The 13429-nt window shown below is 46.2% G+C and overlaps 1 protein-coding gene across 3 annotated transcripts in view; it reads right to left on the reverse strand.

Moving 5' to 3' along the window:
- The window catches only part of Rpn3 (regulatory particle non-ATPase 3), a 202681-nt gene that overhangs the window by 99705 nt on the left and 89547 nt on the right, over positions 1–13429 (reverse strand). For all 3 annotated transcript variants that reach the window (XM_075893970.1, XM_075893972.1, XM_075893971.1), the window contains exon 7: positions 7274–7456. In XM_075893970.1, the coding sequence (XP_075750085.1) occupies positions 7274–7456 (183 nt within the window). The remainder of the gene's footprint in view (positions 1–7273; positions 7457–13429) is intronic.

The raw sequence follows: 13429 nt of genomic DNA on the forward strand, positions 1-13429 counted from the left end.
CAGGAAATATGCCCTGGGAGACCGCATGTGTAGCAAACGGGGACTTGTCGGATTACATTAGCATGAGCAGAGGTGGCAGAAGTACGCGGAGACAAGTCGTGCTCCGCAGGAACATTTCGGAATGACGCATAGTAATTTTCTGATAGAGACCTGGTTGACGACGATCGGAGGTCCACAGCGGCACGTCAAGATGATGACATCCGGTGGTGGCCATGACCCGTCGGGAAAAACGGAAGCCACGGGGTGACATCTGCAGTTCCTATGCGCGGTGGGTTTTCGACGTGGCACTCTCGCAACCAGTAGGGAGGTGGTTTGGAGTACGCGGCGAACGAGCATTGGTGATGAACGTCACCTGCTTGAAATCGTACGAGCTCTTCTCGAACTACCCGACGCACGAGATAGATTTTCTGGGCCCTTTCCCCAAGTCTACTAACAAAGCTGTTACAAATGTGGTGGGTTTATTTACACTGAGTATGCCAGGGCTCAACCGTCACCGCCGAATCAACATTGCTCCAGAGCATCCTACCTCTTGTTCTTTCTCGCTCTTTCAGTCCACGTTACAATATTTTCAATCATTGTACAAAGCTGAATATTCCCTGAAAAAATCATGTCTCTAGGCCTAATACTATTATATTTCACTATCGGGTCCCATGTCCCCCCTCAAGTTCCTCTCGAACTCTCGCTCGAGTTTGACAAGCATACTACTGGCCTAAGCTTTCTGCATCTGTTAAGTGATACGTGAAAAGCTGCCAGGAATGTCAACGCCGCATATGCCCACCACTGAAGCCCGCAGGGCTTCTTCAACCAATAGAACCGCCTAGGGTGCCATTCGATAAAATAGGAATGGATTCACTAGGGCTCTTTCCACTATCATCTGCCAGCAACAAGCGGATCGTAGTAGCCACCGACTATTTGACGAAGTACGACGAAACAAAGACACTACAACGCGCTACAGCTTCTGACGTCGCCCAATTCTTTATGGACGGGATCATTCTTCGACATGGCGCCCTGTCGTGCGTAATCACAGACAAAGGAACAGCATTCACTGCCCAGCTCATTCATGACGTATTCAAGCTCAGCTACACAAGCCATCACAAGACCACGGCATATCATCCACAGAACAACAACTAGCCAGAGCACTCGCTGCCCTAGAACATCGTTTTCCATTCTAGCCGGCAGCAATGGCTTGCGCTCGCATAAGACTTGGGACCAGGTGCTACAGTACGTCACATTCGCGTACAATACTGCCGTCCGGGAAACTACAAGATTCACGTCTTTCCGTCTTGTCTATGAACCTGAGGTGCAGTCCATGTTGGATGCGATGCTTCCACACAATTGTGGCGCTTTGATCACTCCTGATGCTGTGCAGCTTACCCAGTACGCCGAAGAAGCACTCCAGTTAGCACGCCTACACATTACGCACCAGCAGAGTACAGACGCATGCCGCTACAACGCTCGCCATCGACAAGTTGAATACCATCGAGGCGATCAAGTTTGGGTGTGGACTTGGACGACGCCAGGGATTGTCGGAAAAACTGCTCAGTCGCTACTTCGGAGGGTACAAAGTGTTGCGACACGTGAGCGATGTGAACTACGAGGTAGTCCCTGACGGCGCCATCTCACCACGGCGGCGAAGGCACTCCTCAGAGATTGTGCACGTAGTGAGACTGAAGCCGTACTTCCCGCGGTAGTGCAACTGCGCATGAACCTTATTGCTGTTTTTGTGTATGCGTCTATTTTCTGTTGGTTCGCCCCGACTTTGCCTTTGTACTTTCCGAGCATCAGAATGATGCCCATTTTTTTCAGGGAGGGGGAATAATGCCACTTGGCCGCTAGTTACGGCGAGCGCAAGCCATGGCTGCCCGCTAAAATGAAAGACGATGTTCTGGGGCAGCGCTAAATGTTGATTATATAAGCAGCCATCTTGCCAGTATTCGGTGCGTCTCCCCGCCGGCTCAGTTCTTCCAAATTGAAGACCTTTTGTAGGATGTGACAATATGAGGCACCTCGAAGTGAAAGGCTCCGGAATTTTCGACAATGTGGTGTTCTTTAACGTGCATTGGCATCACAGAATGGTGTTTGATCTGTCCTGTTTTTAGTTTTTTTATGCCATTTTTTTACTCTAATTATGTACCAACAAGCCTAAGTTCACACACTTCTCATCGCACAGGACTCTAGGTGGTCTTCATTAAAATGGATCCGCTGCGACAAAAATCAGAATTAAGTTTTTCTACTGTAAGACTACGACTAACAAGTTATTTTTGCCTAACTACTATGTAAGCATTACTTCAACCAAGAACTATCTTGAGTCAAAATTAGATGAGACTTTACCATCACATGTTTAAATAAACGATCTGATGTTTGTGGATGCGAACACACATGCTCTTATCGCGAACCTTCGAGGGGGTGAATTAAACATTTTACATGGCTATCTATGCTGTATCGTCAAAATGTAGTTATTGTTTGCTGCTTTTAATAATTTAATTACTTTTGCACTCGTTATCAAAAGAAGGCAGAAGTTTTTTGTCTTTTTTTTTTTTTCCGAGGTGCTTTCACAGTCACGAACGGACGTATGGTCATTATGGCGCCATCTCGGGCCCTCTTCGCAAAACAGGGACAAAATTTCTTCGATTTTGGAGGTGTCGTCGGTCCACCTAAAATTCCTATAACTTGGGATATAGTGGGTACCTTGCATGTACTGTGCTCTGTTGCAGAAAGAGAATGTGTGGTCTGGAATGCGCTTGTTCATCATCAGGAGCGTCATAATCAAGACGTATAGTGGGTACCTTGCATGTGCTTTGATGGCAGAAAGAGAATGTGTGGTCTGCAATGCCCTTGTTCTTTATCATCATAAGTGCCATCGTCATGACTAAAGACTGGAACTTTAGGCAAAATGCCTATGTTTTCCTGTAGTCTGCTTCGAGCCTATTTCATATATAAGCATGGGAAGGGATTGATTTGATTGATTTGTGAGGTTAAACATCTCAAAACCACTATATGATTATGAGAGAGGCCGTAGAGGAGGGCTCCAAAAATTTTGACCACCTGGGGTTCTTTAACGTGCGCCCAAATCTGAGCACACGGGTCTACAACATTTCCACCTCCACGTTGAAATCGCACATTTTCCGTGACGCGGCCCTGCCCTTTCATGCGTGCCCTTTCATGCGTCTCATTTGAGAGAGCCGTCTTTCGCCTTCCAATTCTCGCCAGAATAGGTAGAATTCAACCATTGGCAGCTTGTAAAATGAGAGGCAAAAAGAAGTAGCAGAGCGCCTTCCTATTTGCTACTTCGTGCACGTGACTTGAGCTTGCATCCATATTGGTGGAGGCCTTTAGCTTCGTCTGCAATGGGTATTAAGGTGCGCGTCCATGCGCGCCATTTTGCCACAGTGTCAGCGGAGAAGTTTCACGATGTCAAATCCAGAGCACAAACTCCGCATGCGGCACAAGTTTGGTGCGAAAAAGGTGCAAAGGACGCGAGTACCGAATTTCAAGAAGTGCTCCGTCATATAGCCAAACCCCCCCCCGAGACGCTACACTCTCCGCATCCTATGGCGAAGACGTCGACGCTATCACGGAAGGCCTAGCTACCGCATCAGTTGTCGCGGAGCCTGTGCAAAGTCCGTCAGCCGCGGAGCCTTCAAGCAGCAGTCGCGTGCGTCTAGATACTATCTATCGGCAGCAATCTGACTTGGAAGAGGAGCGAGCTAAAGCCGAAAATAAGTTATCGGAGTTGTCGTCCGCAGCAGCGACGGAGAGGAAACGCGCATTTGTGGTTGACGATTCCAACAAAGCAGCTCGGCTGCCTGATGGAACCAGGTTTACAATTATAGATTTGGACACAGTGAACAGCACTTTGTTGCATTTGCAAAGTGCAAGGCATGCAACGGAGAACTGCAGATTGTCCGCGACGACCGGGAATTCGGACTCGCGGTGAAGCTGCGTTTTGTGCGTTCGACCTGTGGGGAGACTGCGTCCTTGCAAGCCCGCCGCGCGTACGAAGCGATGAACGCATGAAACCTTTTGCTGCGAATGTTTTGGCCGCGCATGCCATGCAGGCAACGGGGAACCGACAGACCACGCTGAATGATGTGTTCTCGTTGATGGGCATCAGCCGTCGGGGTCTTCACACAAAAACGTGGCAACACTACGTGAAGACGAAGTTGGCACCCACGGCCGATCGTGCTGCACGTAATTTTATGAGCTACTGCACGTGGTCGGTTCGCGAACTTTACACTGAACTTAATATAGGCCACATGGGAAACATCGCGGAGTCGTTTGATGGGTCATGGATGACTCACGGTCATTTGTCGCATATCGGTCTCGGCACCATCATAGAATTGTTCAGCGGGCTGGTGCTTGACTTCGTCGTTTTGAGCAACTTTTGTGCTGAATGCGAGTCGGGCCCAAAGGAAGGTTACCCTTCTTATGCAATGTGGAAGGAACGTCACCAGTGTCAGAAAAAGTGACACAAAGGCTGGGAAAATGGAGGTTGAGGCTGCCCTCATCCTCTTCAGGATGTCACTTGAGCGGCACAACCTGCGCTACACCACGGTGCTTTGCGACGGGGACAGCCGCAGTTACCTTGCGCTACAATAAGATAAGCTTTATGGGTATATCCCAGTGGAAAAAGAGGACTGCATTAGTTATGTCCAAAAGTGTATGGGCACTGCTTTGCCCAACTTGATTGCAAACCACAAAAGCTCTGGCCTTGAGAGTCTAGGGGGCCGCTTGACAGGAGACCTGATCTCCAAGCTCACCAATTATTATGGGTGGGCTCTGAAGACACACAGTGGTGATGTTGATGCTATGCACACACAGTGATGGCCACTTATCACATCATGTCCAATGATGTGGCAACCACACTGTGTGCCTGCTTGGCCCAAATTCCTGGTGCAAACAAAATGCGGTAAAGGCCAAGGGGAAGCTCATTGCCAAACATTGTTGAAAGCTGCCTCCACATGTCTGCCAAAGCTTACTTCCCATTTATGAGCGCTTGTCAGACAGAAAGCTGCTGCAATGATGCCAGTGAGCGAAAACCCAAAATAACAACGAATGCCTGCATTCAATGATCTGGGCGCTGGCACCAAAGGAGCAACAAGCTTCGCTATTCACAGTAGAGGCAGCTGTGGCAGAAGCAGTGCTCAAGTTCAATGCAGGTAAAAAGACATCAGAAGACATTATGAAAGAGCTGAGCCTAAACTCTAGCTGGCAAAGCCGCAGCCGCATGGCTGAAAAGGATCAACAGCGCACGGCAGCATCAGTCAAGAAGCGACAAGTAACAGAGAACATGCACAAGTCCCTGAAAAAGCACCACACAGGGACTCATAGTCAAAAGAACTACGTGCCCGGTGCATACTGAGCATTTTCAAGTGCAGTTATGTAAATGAATGAGCTTTATTTCTTTTTTTCAGTTTTCTGAAAACATGCTTTTTGGTGACTTTACTGATTGTCGGGTTGATATCTTGCAATCTAGAACAGCTAGAGCAATAACTTTTTCATTAATAGAGCAATAACTTTTTCATTAACGTAAAACCCAATCTGTGTATTACAAGGTGCTGAGAGCAGAATTTACATTTGCTGTCTGTCTAAATTTAAAAGGTATTAAATTTCTTAGTATGTAATAGCCATGACATGACTCCTCAAATTTCATCATCTGCAGAATCACTAGTTTTTCTTTAATTTGAAATATGCTTGCAGCATTGCACTTATTGCTAATTGTACTGTCTAGCTATGCAATATTATTTACTTTTTGATAAGCACATTCTTTTCCATTGTCTCTGTAAACAATAGAGTCACAACATTGTGTATCTTCTAAATTAATTGATATACAATGGAAATTTTTACATATTTGAAATCAACAGGAGAAACTACATAAGCATGTATCTTTTCATCATGTTTGGTCCACAAATACAGAAAATATCTTCACACACCATGCCCCCCCCTTAAACGGGCTTTTGCGTGAGCGGGGCTTGTATCCTAAGGAGGAAAAGCGAGGCCACCTATAGCGCTAGCACTCATGCTAGCGGTAACTCTCATGCACAGAACTCGCATGCACCTATTACAGAGAATGCAGCCATATGTGAAAGCTTCACTGACACAAGCCACTTTCAACTTTATCGATTATACTGTATATTATTCTACATTTTAAACTCGTTGAACAACATCTTGCAATAAAGGTGTGCACTAAGTGGTGTAAGTATGCGTCATGAAGAAGATCACTATCGAGTCCGACACTTACAAAGAAGGCTTAAGGATACCCTTTTTTTTTTTTCGGATGTGCAGAAAAGGTTCGCCTCGTCTCCAATAGACCCGTCGCTGACAGGGTTGCCTCAAAGCTTGAATCTACCTTGGAAAGAATCTCAGATTTTATGTGCTAAAGCAAGTGTCTAAAGTTTCAAGTGGTGCTGATTCAAATTTTCTGGATGCAATTAAAGCATTGAAAGTGCTAGGCCACAAGTACTCTTCACTAACTTCAGTGTACGTCGAGTGTTCTTTTTCACATAGAAGCAATAACCTACTGACTAAAAGTAAGCATTTTCAAGGCCGAAAACTTCGAGATGATGCTGGTTTTTCACTGTTTTCATAGCCTTTCACACAATGTCAAATTATCTAAGCTTTCGCCTAAATCTGTTCAAATTATTGTGCTTCTTGCTACTCCTTTTCATGGAAAATATAAATTTAGCTTTTCTAAAGCACAAAATTTGCCTGCTGTGTTTGTTGGAAGCTGAATATTTGTCCTGAGAACGCTACTGAAGCAATTATGAATTGCGCCTATACATGCCTAAACAATCGTATTTAACGCCTATTTCTGATTCAACGGCTTTTTCAGGGCCTATTACAGGCACCCAAAACATTCTTCTTTTGTACCTAAAGTTCCGGTCACTAGTCATGACGTATAGTGGGTACCTTGCATGTCCCGTGCCGTGATGGCAGGAGAATAAGTGGCATAAAACGCGCTTGTTTTTTTGTCATAAGTGTTGTCGTCATGACGTATAGTGGGTACCCTGCAGCTGCTGTGCCTTCGAAGAGCACAGCGCCAACATCAATTCCAATGGACAAGCCTCGATCTTGAAGAGCTTCGCCACTAAAATGGGCACAAATTATGTGAGTGAATATGGTATTTAAATTTATTGATTAATGTCTTGGCAAGCTTAACTACCCTATCTGTTGCAGGGCTCCTAATACTATTCGAAAATGGCATTAATGCAATATGGTAAAAAATTACCTGGAATACTTTATTAAGCATGCATGGCAGTTGATGCCCACTCACCGTCTGCTTGAACCCCAAGGCAGCATGCTGAGGTGCCTTGCGAATGGCTTGCAGCAGATGCCGCCGGGCCTCTGAGTAGTCCAGTTGGATGGCACGAATGCGCCCCAGGTAGTAGAGGTAACGGGCCCACTCGTTGTTGGATGCTGCTTCGGGAAAGGCTGACTTAGACACCAGCTTGGATGCCTGAGACATACAATGAGCACGCTCTGCTTACCGCTTGCAAAAGTCAGACTCAACAAGAGGGCACATACAGAAAATCTGCAATCACACATTTCTCTGCTTACTAAAAAAAATTGAAATATCTTATACAAACTTGCATAATCACATTATATGAACAGTCTTGGCTTGATTTTGCCACCGATTTTCGACGTCTGCGTTCGCCGCTATTCACTGCGTATGTATACATGTCTGTAGACCGAATTTATTCGAATATAAGGCGAGATTTTTTCCCGAAACCGTGGCCTCAAAGACTACCCCCGCCTTATATTCGAGGTAAACATCAATTACTGCTTCAATGCCAGGACAAGCATACTGGTATTTTCTTTGCATGAAAATGTAAATTATTCCAAATATTTAACGTTATAACGCTGTTACGTATGTGCCTTGTAACTTAATAGGTCATCATCAGTGAGATCGGAAAAAAAAGTAAACGGTTTGACAGCAGTTATTTCTGCAAAAACAACGACCGAGAACTTCGTGGGCTCAGAGATTTGCAGCGGCGTGTCTGGAAATCACTAAAAGCCAAGAACAACCAGCCAAAATCCAGTATGTTGGAATGCAAAACAGAGTTCCGGCCGTTCCGGCCACTTTTCCATGCGCACTTGTCTTTTATGTTCCCTTGCTGGTGAGTGTGCAGCCTCCCGCGACCTTGGTTCGGCCTCACATTTGGACTACCTACAAGAACCTTTCTATTGTCACTAGTCATCATGGCAAGTCGTCGTCACTATGATGCAGCCTTCAAGAGGAAGGTGATAATCGGTGCTGATGCTTTAGGCAACTGCGCTGCAGGTCGAAAGTACGGCATCCCAGAAAACAACGAGTGTAGTGTTGTTGATGGAACGAGCAGGGGGCCCTCTTTGCCTGTGCTGCGATGCGGAAAGCTTTTCGAGGACTGCGCAAGGGTGTGTTTCCCGAAGTGGAGGAAAGTCTAACAGAATAGCCGTGCCTTGACTGTGACAACAAAAATGCTTCAGATGAAAGCCCGAGAGTTCGCAGCAGATCGCAGTATTTCCGGGTCGCAGTTCAAGGCTAGCCGAGGCTGGGTGCAGAAGTACATGAAGAGAGCCGACTTCTCACTTAGAAGGCCGACTTCTATTGCACAAACACTTCCCCGTGACTACAAAGAAAAGCTGCTGTCTTTTCAACGTTATGTAATCGGAGTGCAAAGGGACTGCAACTTCCTCCTCGGCCAGATCGGGAACGCGGACGACACCATGGTATTTCTTAACATGCCCTCGGTGCAGACCGTACATGCAAAAGATGATCGCCAAGTTCCCATACGTATCACAGGGTGCGAAAAAGCATGAATCACTGTCATGTTAGCGTGCACTGCTGACGGGCACAAGCTGTTGCCTCACGTGGTGCTGAAGAGAAAAACCATGGCCAAGAATGAAAATTTCCCCAAGGGTGTGCACATCTGCTGCCAGGAAAAAGGCTGGATGACTGAAGTACTCGTCATCAATTGTTTAAAAACTGTGTGGTGCCGGCATCCCAAAGCTCTGCTGGCTCCCCAATCAATGTTTGTTCTTGACGCTTTTCGGGGACGCCCGATTGCAGCGGTCAAGAAAAGCTACAAGAATCAGCCACCGATCTCGTTGTCATTCCTGGTAGCATGACGAGTCAGCTGCAGCCACTGGATGTGTGTCTGAACAAGCCTTTTAAAAACCATGTAAGATGCCTCTACGACGAGTGTATGGCCTCTTTCGAAACGGCCTCGACACCTTCGAGCCGTTTGAAGCGTGCATCTCCGTCTGTAGTAGCTCGCTGGATAGCCGACGCTTGGGCAGCCATACCCGACGCAATGATGGCAGCTTCTTTCAAGAAGTGCCCCATTTCCAACTCGCTGGACGGCACCAAAGTTAGTGAACTTTAGGAATGCTACAGCAACAAGGAAAGCCGTGATACTTCAGAGAATGACAGCTCATGATTATGTGGTTACACGGCTGATTCTTGCACACTTCCAAGTGGGATGTCAAAGTTTTTGGCAAGAACTCTTGCCGTTTAATAGTGTGCAAACTTTTTCCTTTTCTTTGGTCCTTCAACTCCCCCTCGCCTTATAATCGTGACCGCCCTATATTCAAATAAATACGGTACATAAATTTGCAAGAAAGAAAAATAATCCAGAAAAAGACTTCCGCAAGCAGAATCAAACGTCCCGACCTTTTGTTCATGAGCATATGGCGCTAGCCACTGAGCCTCGAAGGAGTAGCTCCTTCAATGCTGAAACGGCAAGCTATTTATATCTACCACTTCACCCTTGGGGCGCCTATTTCAGGGGGAAACGGAGTGTTTTCAGCATTACAAGTGAGATGGCGCACTCAGTGCCCAGCTTGTCGCAATGTGCCGATAGGCGCCCATCTCCTACGCGTGCTTTGCTCCACGTAGGAAAGGGGCCTTATCCGCACACTTATCCTGTGGTCGGGGAGAATCGCGTGTCTTCTGCTTTCACCGAAACGATTGCGTTTAGGTGCCGGGCGCACAAACTTCACTTCCCTCGCTGGGTGCGAAAAGAGCAGGCTTCTCAAACACGGAGAAGTAAGAACTGATAGATATGTGTGGTTTAACGTCCCAAAACCACCATATGATTATGAGAGGCGCAGTAGTGGAGGGCTCTGGAAATTTCGATCACCTGGGGTTCTTTAACGTGCACCCAAATCGGAGTACAGGGGCCTACAACATTTCCGCTTCCATCAGAAATGCAGCTGCCGCAGCCGGGATTCGATCCCGCGACCTGCGGGTTAGCAGCTGACTACCATAGCCACTAGACCACCGCGGAAGGGCGAAAGTAAGAACTGGGACTCTTGTTAGTTCGCACTCATATGTGTACCTGTGAAGCTTCATGTGTCGTTTTTGTTTGCTCTTGTGCTGTGCGGTTTCCCCGCGTCATTTGTGCGTGAGCAGCATCCTGCACATTTCAATCTGCTTGGCATTCTAAGCGTTACATTTTAAGTTGTTGCTATCACATTCATTGCTTCACCCTTGCGGTGAAACTGTGACCTTTTAAAAAATTTTAGCAAGAACTTTTTTAGTGTAGCCAATATACATATTTCTTCATTTTAATTTTTCACTTTCAAAGATGCTGTATCTCAACGTGTAATTATTGCTTCGCTAAATCTTGTCATCTAAATTTGTTTTGTCTTTTTCTTCCCCGCAAGCTTCTTTCACGCAGGATTTGGTGTGCAACACCCAAAACGATTTCAAGATTTGTGCGAGAGGCTCACAGATGTGTATTTGAAATGAGAAGATAGTATTTATGTGTCACAAACTTTATCTCAGGAGCGCTTACTAAGGGTTGGATTGGGAGATACGCAGGAGAGACGTGAACATAAGAAACCCATTTTAATATTACACAAAATGGCAAACAGTAATCTGGCACTTAATATTCACACCCAAAAAGAAGCACGTACAAATACAATTATCTGTTATACAGAGATACCGTAACTAACAATTATCCAAGTCAAGTTCAGTGCTACGCCTCAGACAGTCTCTAGCCGAAATGGTGTCTCGGTGGCCACGCTCATGCGCTCTTGCAATAATAGAAGATTTTTACTGCTCCAATGACAACCTTGAAGTTCGACAAATAGATGCCATGGTCGAAGTCATCCTGGAAACCGTCACCGTACGAGGCACTTCACCTCATTGCCGGTTGGTTCCAATCTTCGTTGTATCCTCCGGCTTCGTTAGGCTATGCCTAATTCATCAACCGCGTCTTGACTGTGGTGCGGGGTGTATATGTTCTGTATCGAAGCAGAGGAGCTGTAGTCCACCCAGTAACTGCTGTGACAGGTTGCGGCAAGTCCGGGCAGCCTCACTTGATTCTTCCAACATCAACGGCTGCTCCCTGAACTTCTTCGCCGGGATCCTCAGAACTGGGCAGTTCTACTGCTTCCGTCGCTGTAGAGAGGCTAGCCTTCCATCTTCGAGCTTGGAGTCCGAACGCACAGTGCCCTCTCATCCTCTGGGATTTTTCTTTTCGGACTGGGTCTCGTGCCACGAGCCTTTCTCCGACCAATCTCTTACGTCTATGTGGCTGGTGCATGTGCACTCGTGTGACTCTCCTCTCCTCGTGCACAGTCTCCGCAGTTCCACGTTCGGCACCGGCCTCGTGCCTCTCTTTTACTCATGACACTATAGAGGTATTAAAAACAGAACTGTGAATAAAAGTAAGGCCTGCTAGATTAGTTTTTTGTCTAGGGCAGATAAAGTTCGGTTGTGTTGGCGTGGCCTCATCAGCACCATTGTGAAAGAAGCTTTCATTTTTCAGTCATTAATTAGGCAATAATAATTGATTTTGTGCCAAGCGCTGAACCTTTGTCCCAAATGAAGATGCAAGCAACAAATACCCATTTGACTGCGCATGGTAGCGTTTGCTCTGCAACACAACAGTATTGTTGAAGACCAGAGATTCCTGATAGCAGCTGTTCCTCACTATCACTCAATTTTACACACCCTCGATCTACCCTTGTATGGCAGCACACAGAAGAAGGCCAAACTTAGCACTGCCCTTGACCATAGCTATAACTACCTTAACCAGACATTTGAACATCATGTGCCAAGAAGAGCTTTTTTTTGTTATTCTCTTTGTCATTCCAAGTTTTAGAAGAAAGCTGCTCATTCTAAACACTCTCCTCATGGCTGTTCACCATTTCAGTGATACCACACAAATGCTTGACAAAACATACAGTGAATGGGAAATATTAGACAGCTATCGAAAGTACACTGTCACAGACAATGAATGTAACATAAGTGCCACAGTCTGAAGGCCCCGTAGACTGAACATTCATGCTACACCTACACCCTGCAGCTGGCTATTCGTGATGCGACCTCCCACACCCAATATCAAATTACTGCCTTTGCAAAAAAGAGAGGCACAGTGTAGGCCACTACAAGCACAGTTTGGCAGCACAAAAAAAGACAAGTACCACAAGAAAATGAGCCCTTCCGCCTGGTCGACCAATAGCTAATGCTCCAGAGGACTTGACAGAGGACATCTCTGTCAAGCTTGCAACATCAAGTAGCAGCACTGATAGCTTCGGCTGAATGGGGAGAGGCATTTGACTATGTGGAGGTACTAAAGTCCTTATACGATGCGAGTGTTACAACTAGCACAGAAAAATACCACTTTCCACTTGGATACCATATAGCTTTGAGAAGCTAGCTGGCCTGCGCAACTCTAGTGGCACAAACTGAACTTCAATACCCAACTCCCCTTGTATGACGAGGACAAATAAACATACTTAGCCACGTTTTTAGACCCAAACTTTAGGTCCACGATACTATTGAAAAACAACACACAGAAGGTGACGTGGTGTGAAAACTTGGTACTTCTTCAAGATTCTGCTCTCTGCCCTGCTGTGATGGAAAAACAAGCTCAAGCTTGGGGGCACAACATCTCTCGAACTCACCCTCTGTATTATTCCAGGTTTCCCTTGTGCTCCTATCTACCACTAGGCCTGTTACCGACCCTCTATAAGCATGTAACAGCGCCAGCAATAGAATAAACCTGAATATTTATACGGCTAAAACTTTCCAGCCACTTCTAGTCCAATGTTCCCACAATCATCATCATCAACTTTTCACTACCGTTCATGTTGGCAGATGTTTCGCTTTTCTCCTGCACAGGTTTGCCCCCTGCGAGCGAGTTTTAGCACAAAGTGCCATGTGAAACGACCTCTCTTCATCAACATTTAGCACATCCCATTGTTCGTAGGCTCCCGAAATTTCTTGCAGCTTCCCCAGTTGCCACTGGCTTCAGACATCCTGTCTCGAGCCGCACTTTCTCAAGCGAACTGTCTAAAAGTCTGGATCATGTCATTTTTTAAAACAACTGAGCCAGCCATCACACCCTCTGAAGTTATCCATTTCAACTCGAGAAGCAGTCACTGGCTTTCTCTTGCAAAATGGGGCCACTGATAGAAAAATATGCACTGTGTGCAC

This window comes from Rhipicephalus microplus, chromosome 4 (genome assembly GCF_043290135.1).
Source record: "Rhipicephalus microplus isolate Deutch F79 chromosome 4, USDA_Rmic, whole genome shotgun sequence".
In the NCBI taxonomy this organism is placed as follows: domain Eukaryota; kingdom Metazoa; phylum Arthropoda; class Arachnida; order Ixodida; family Ixodidae; genus Rhipicephalus; species Rhipicephalus microplus.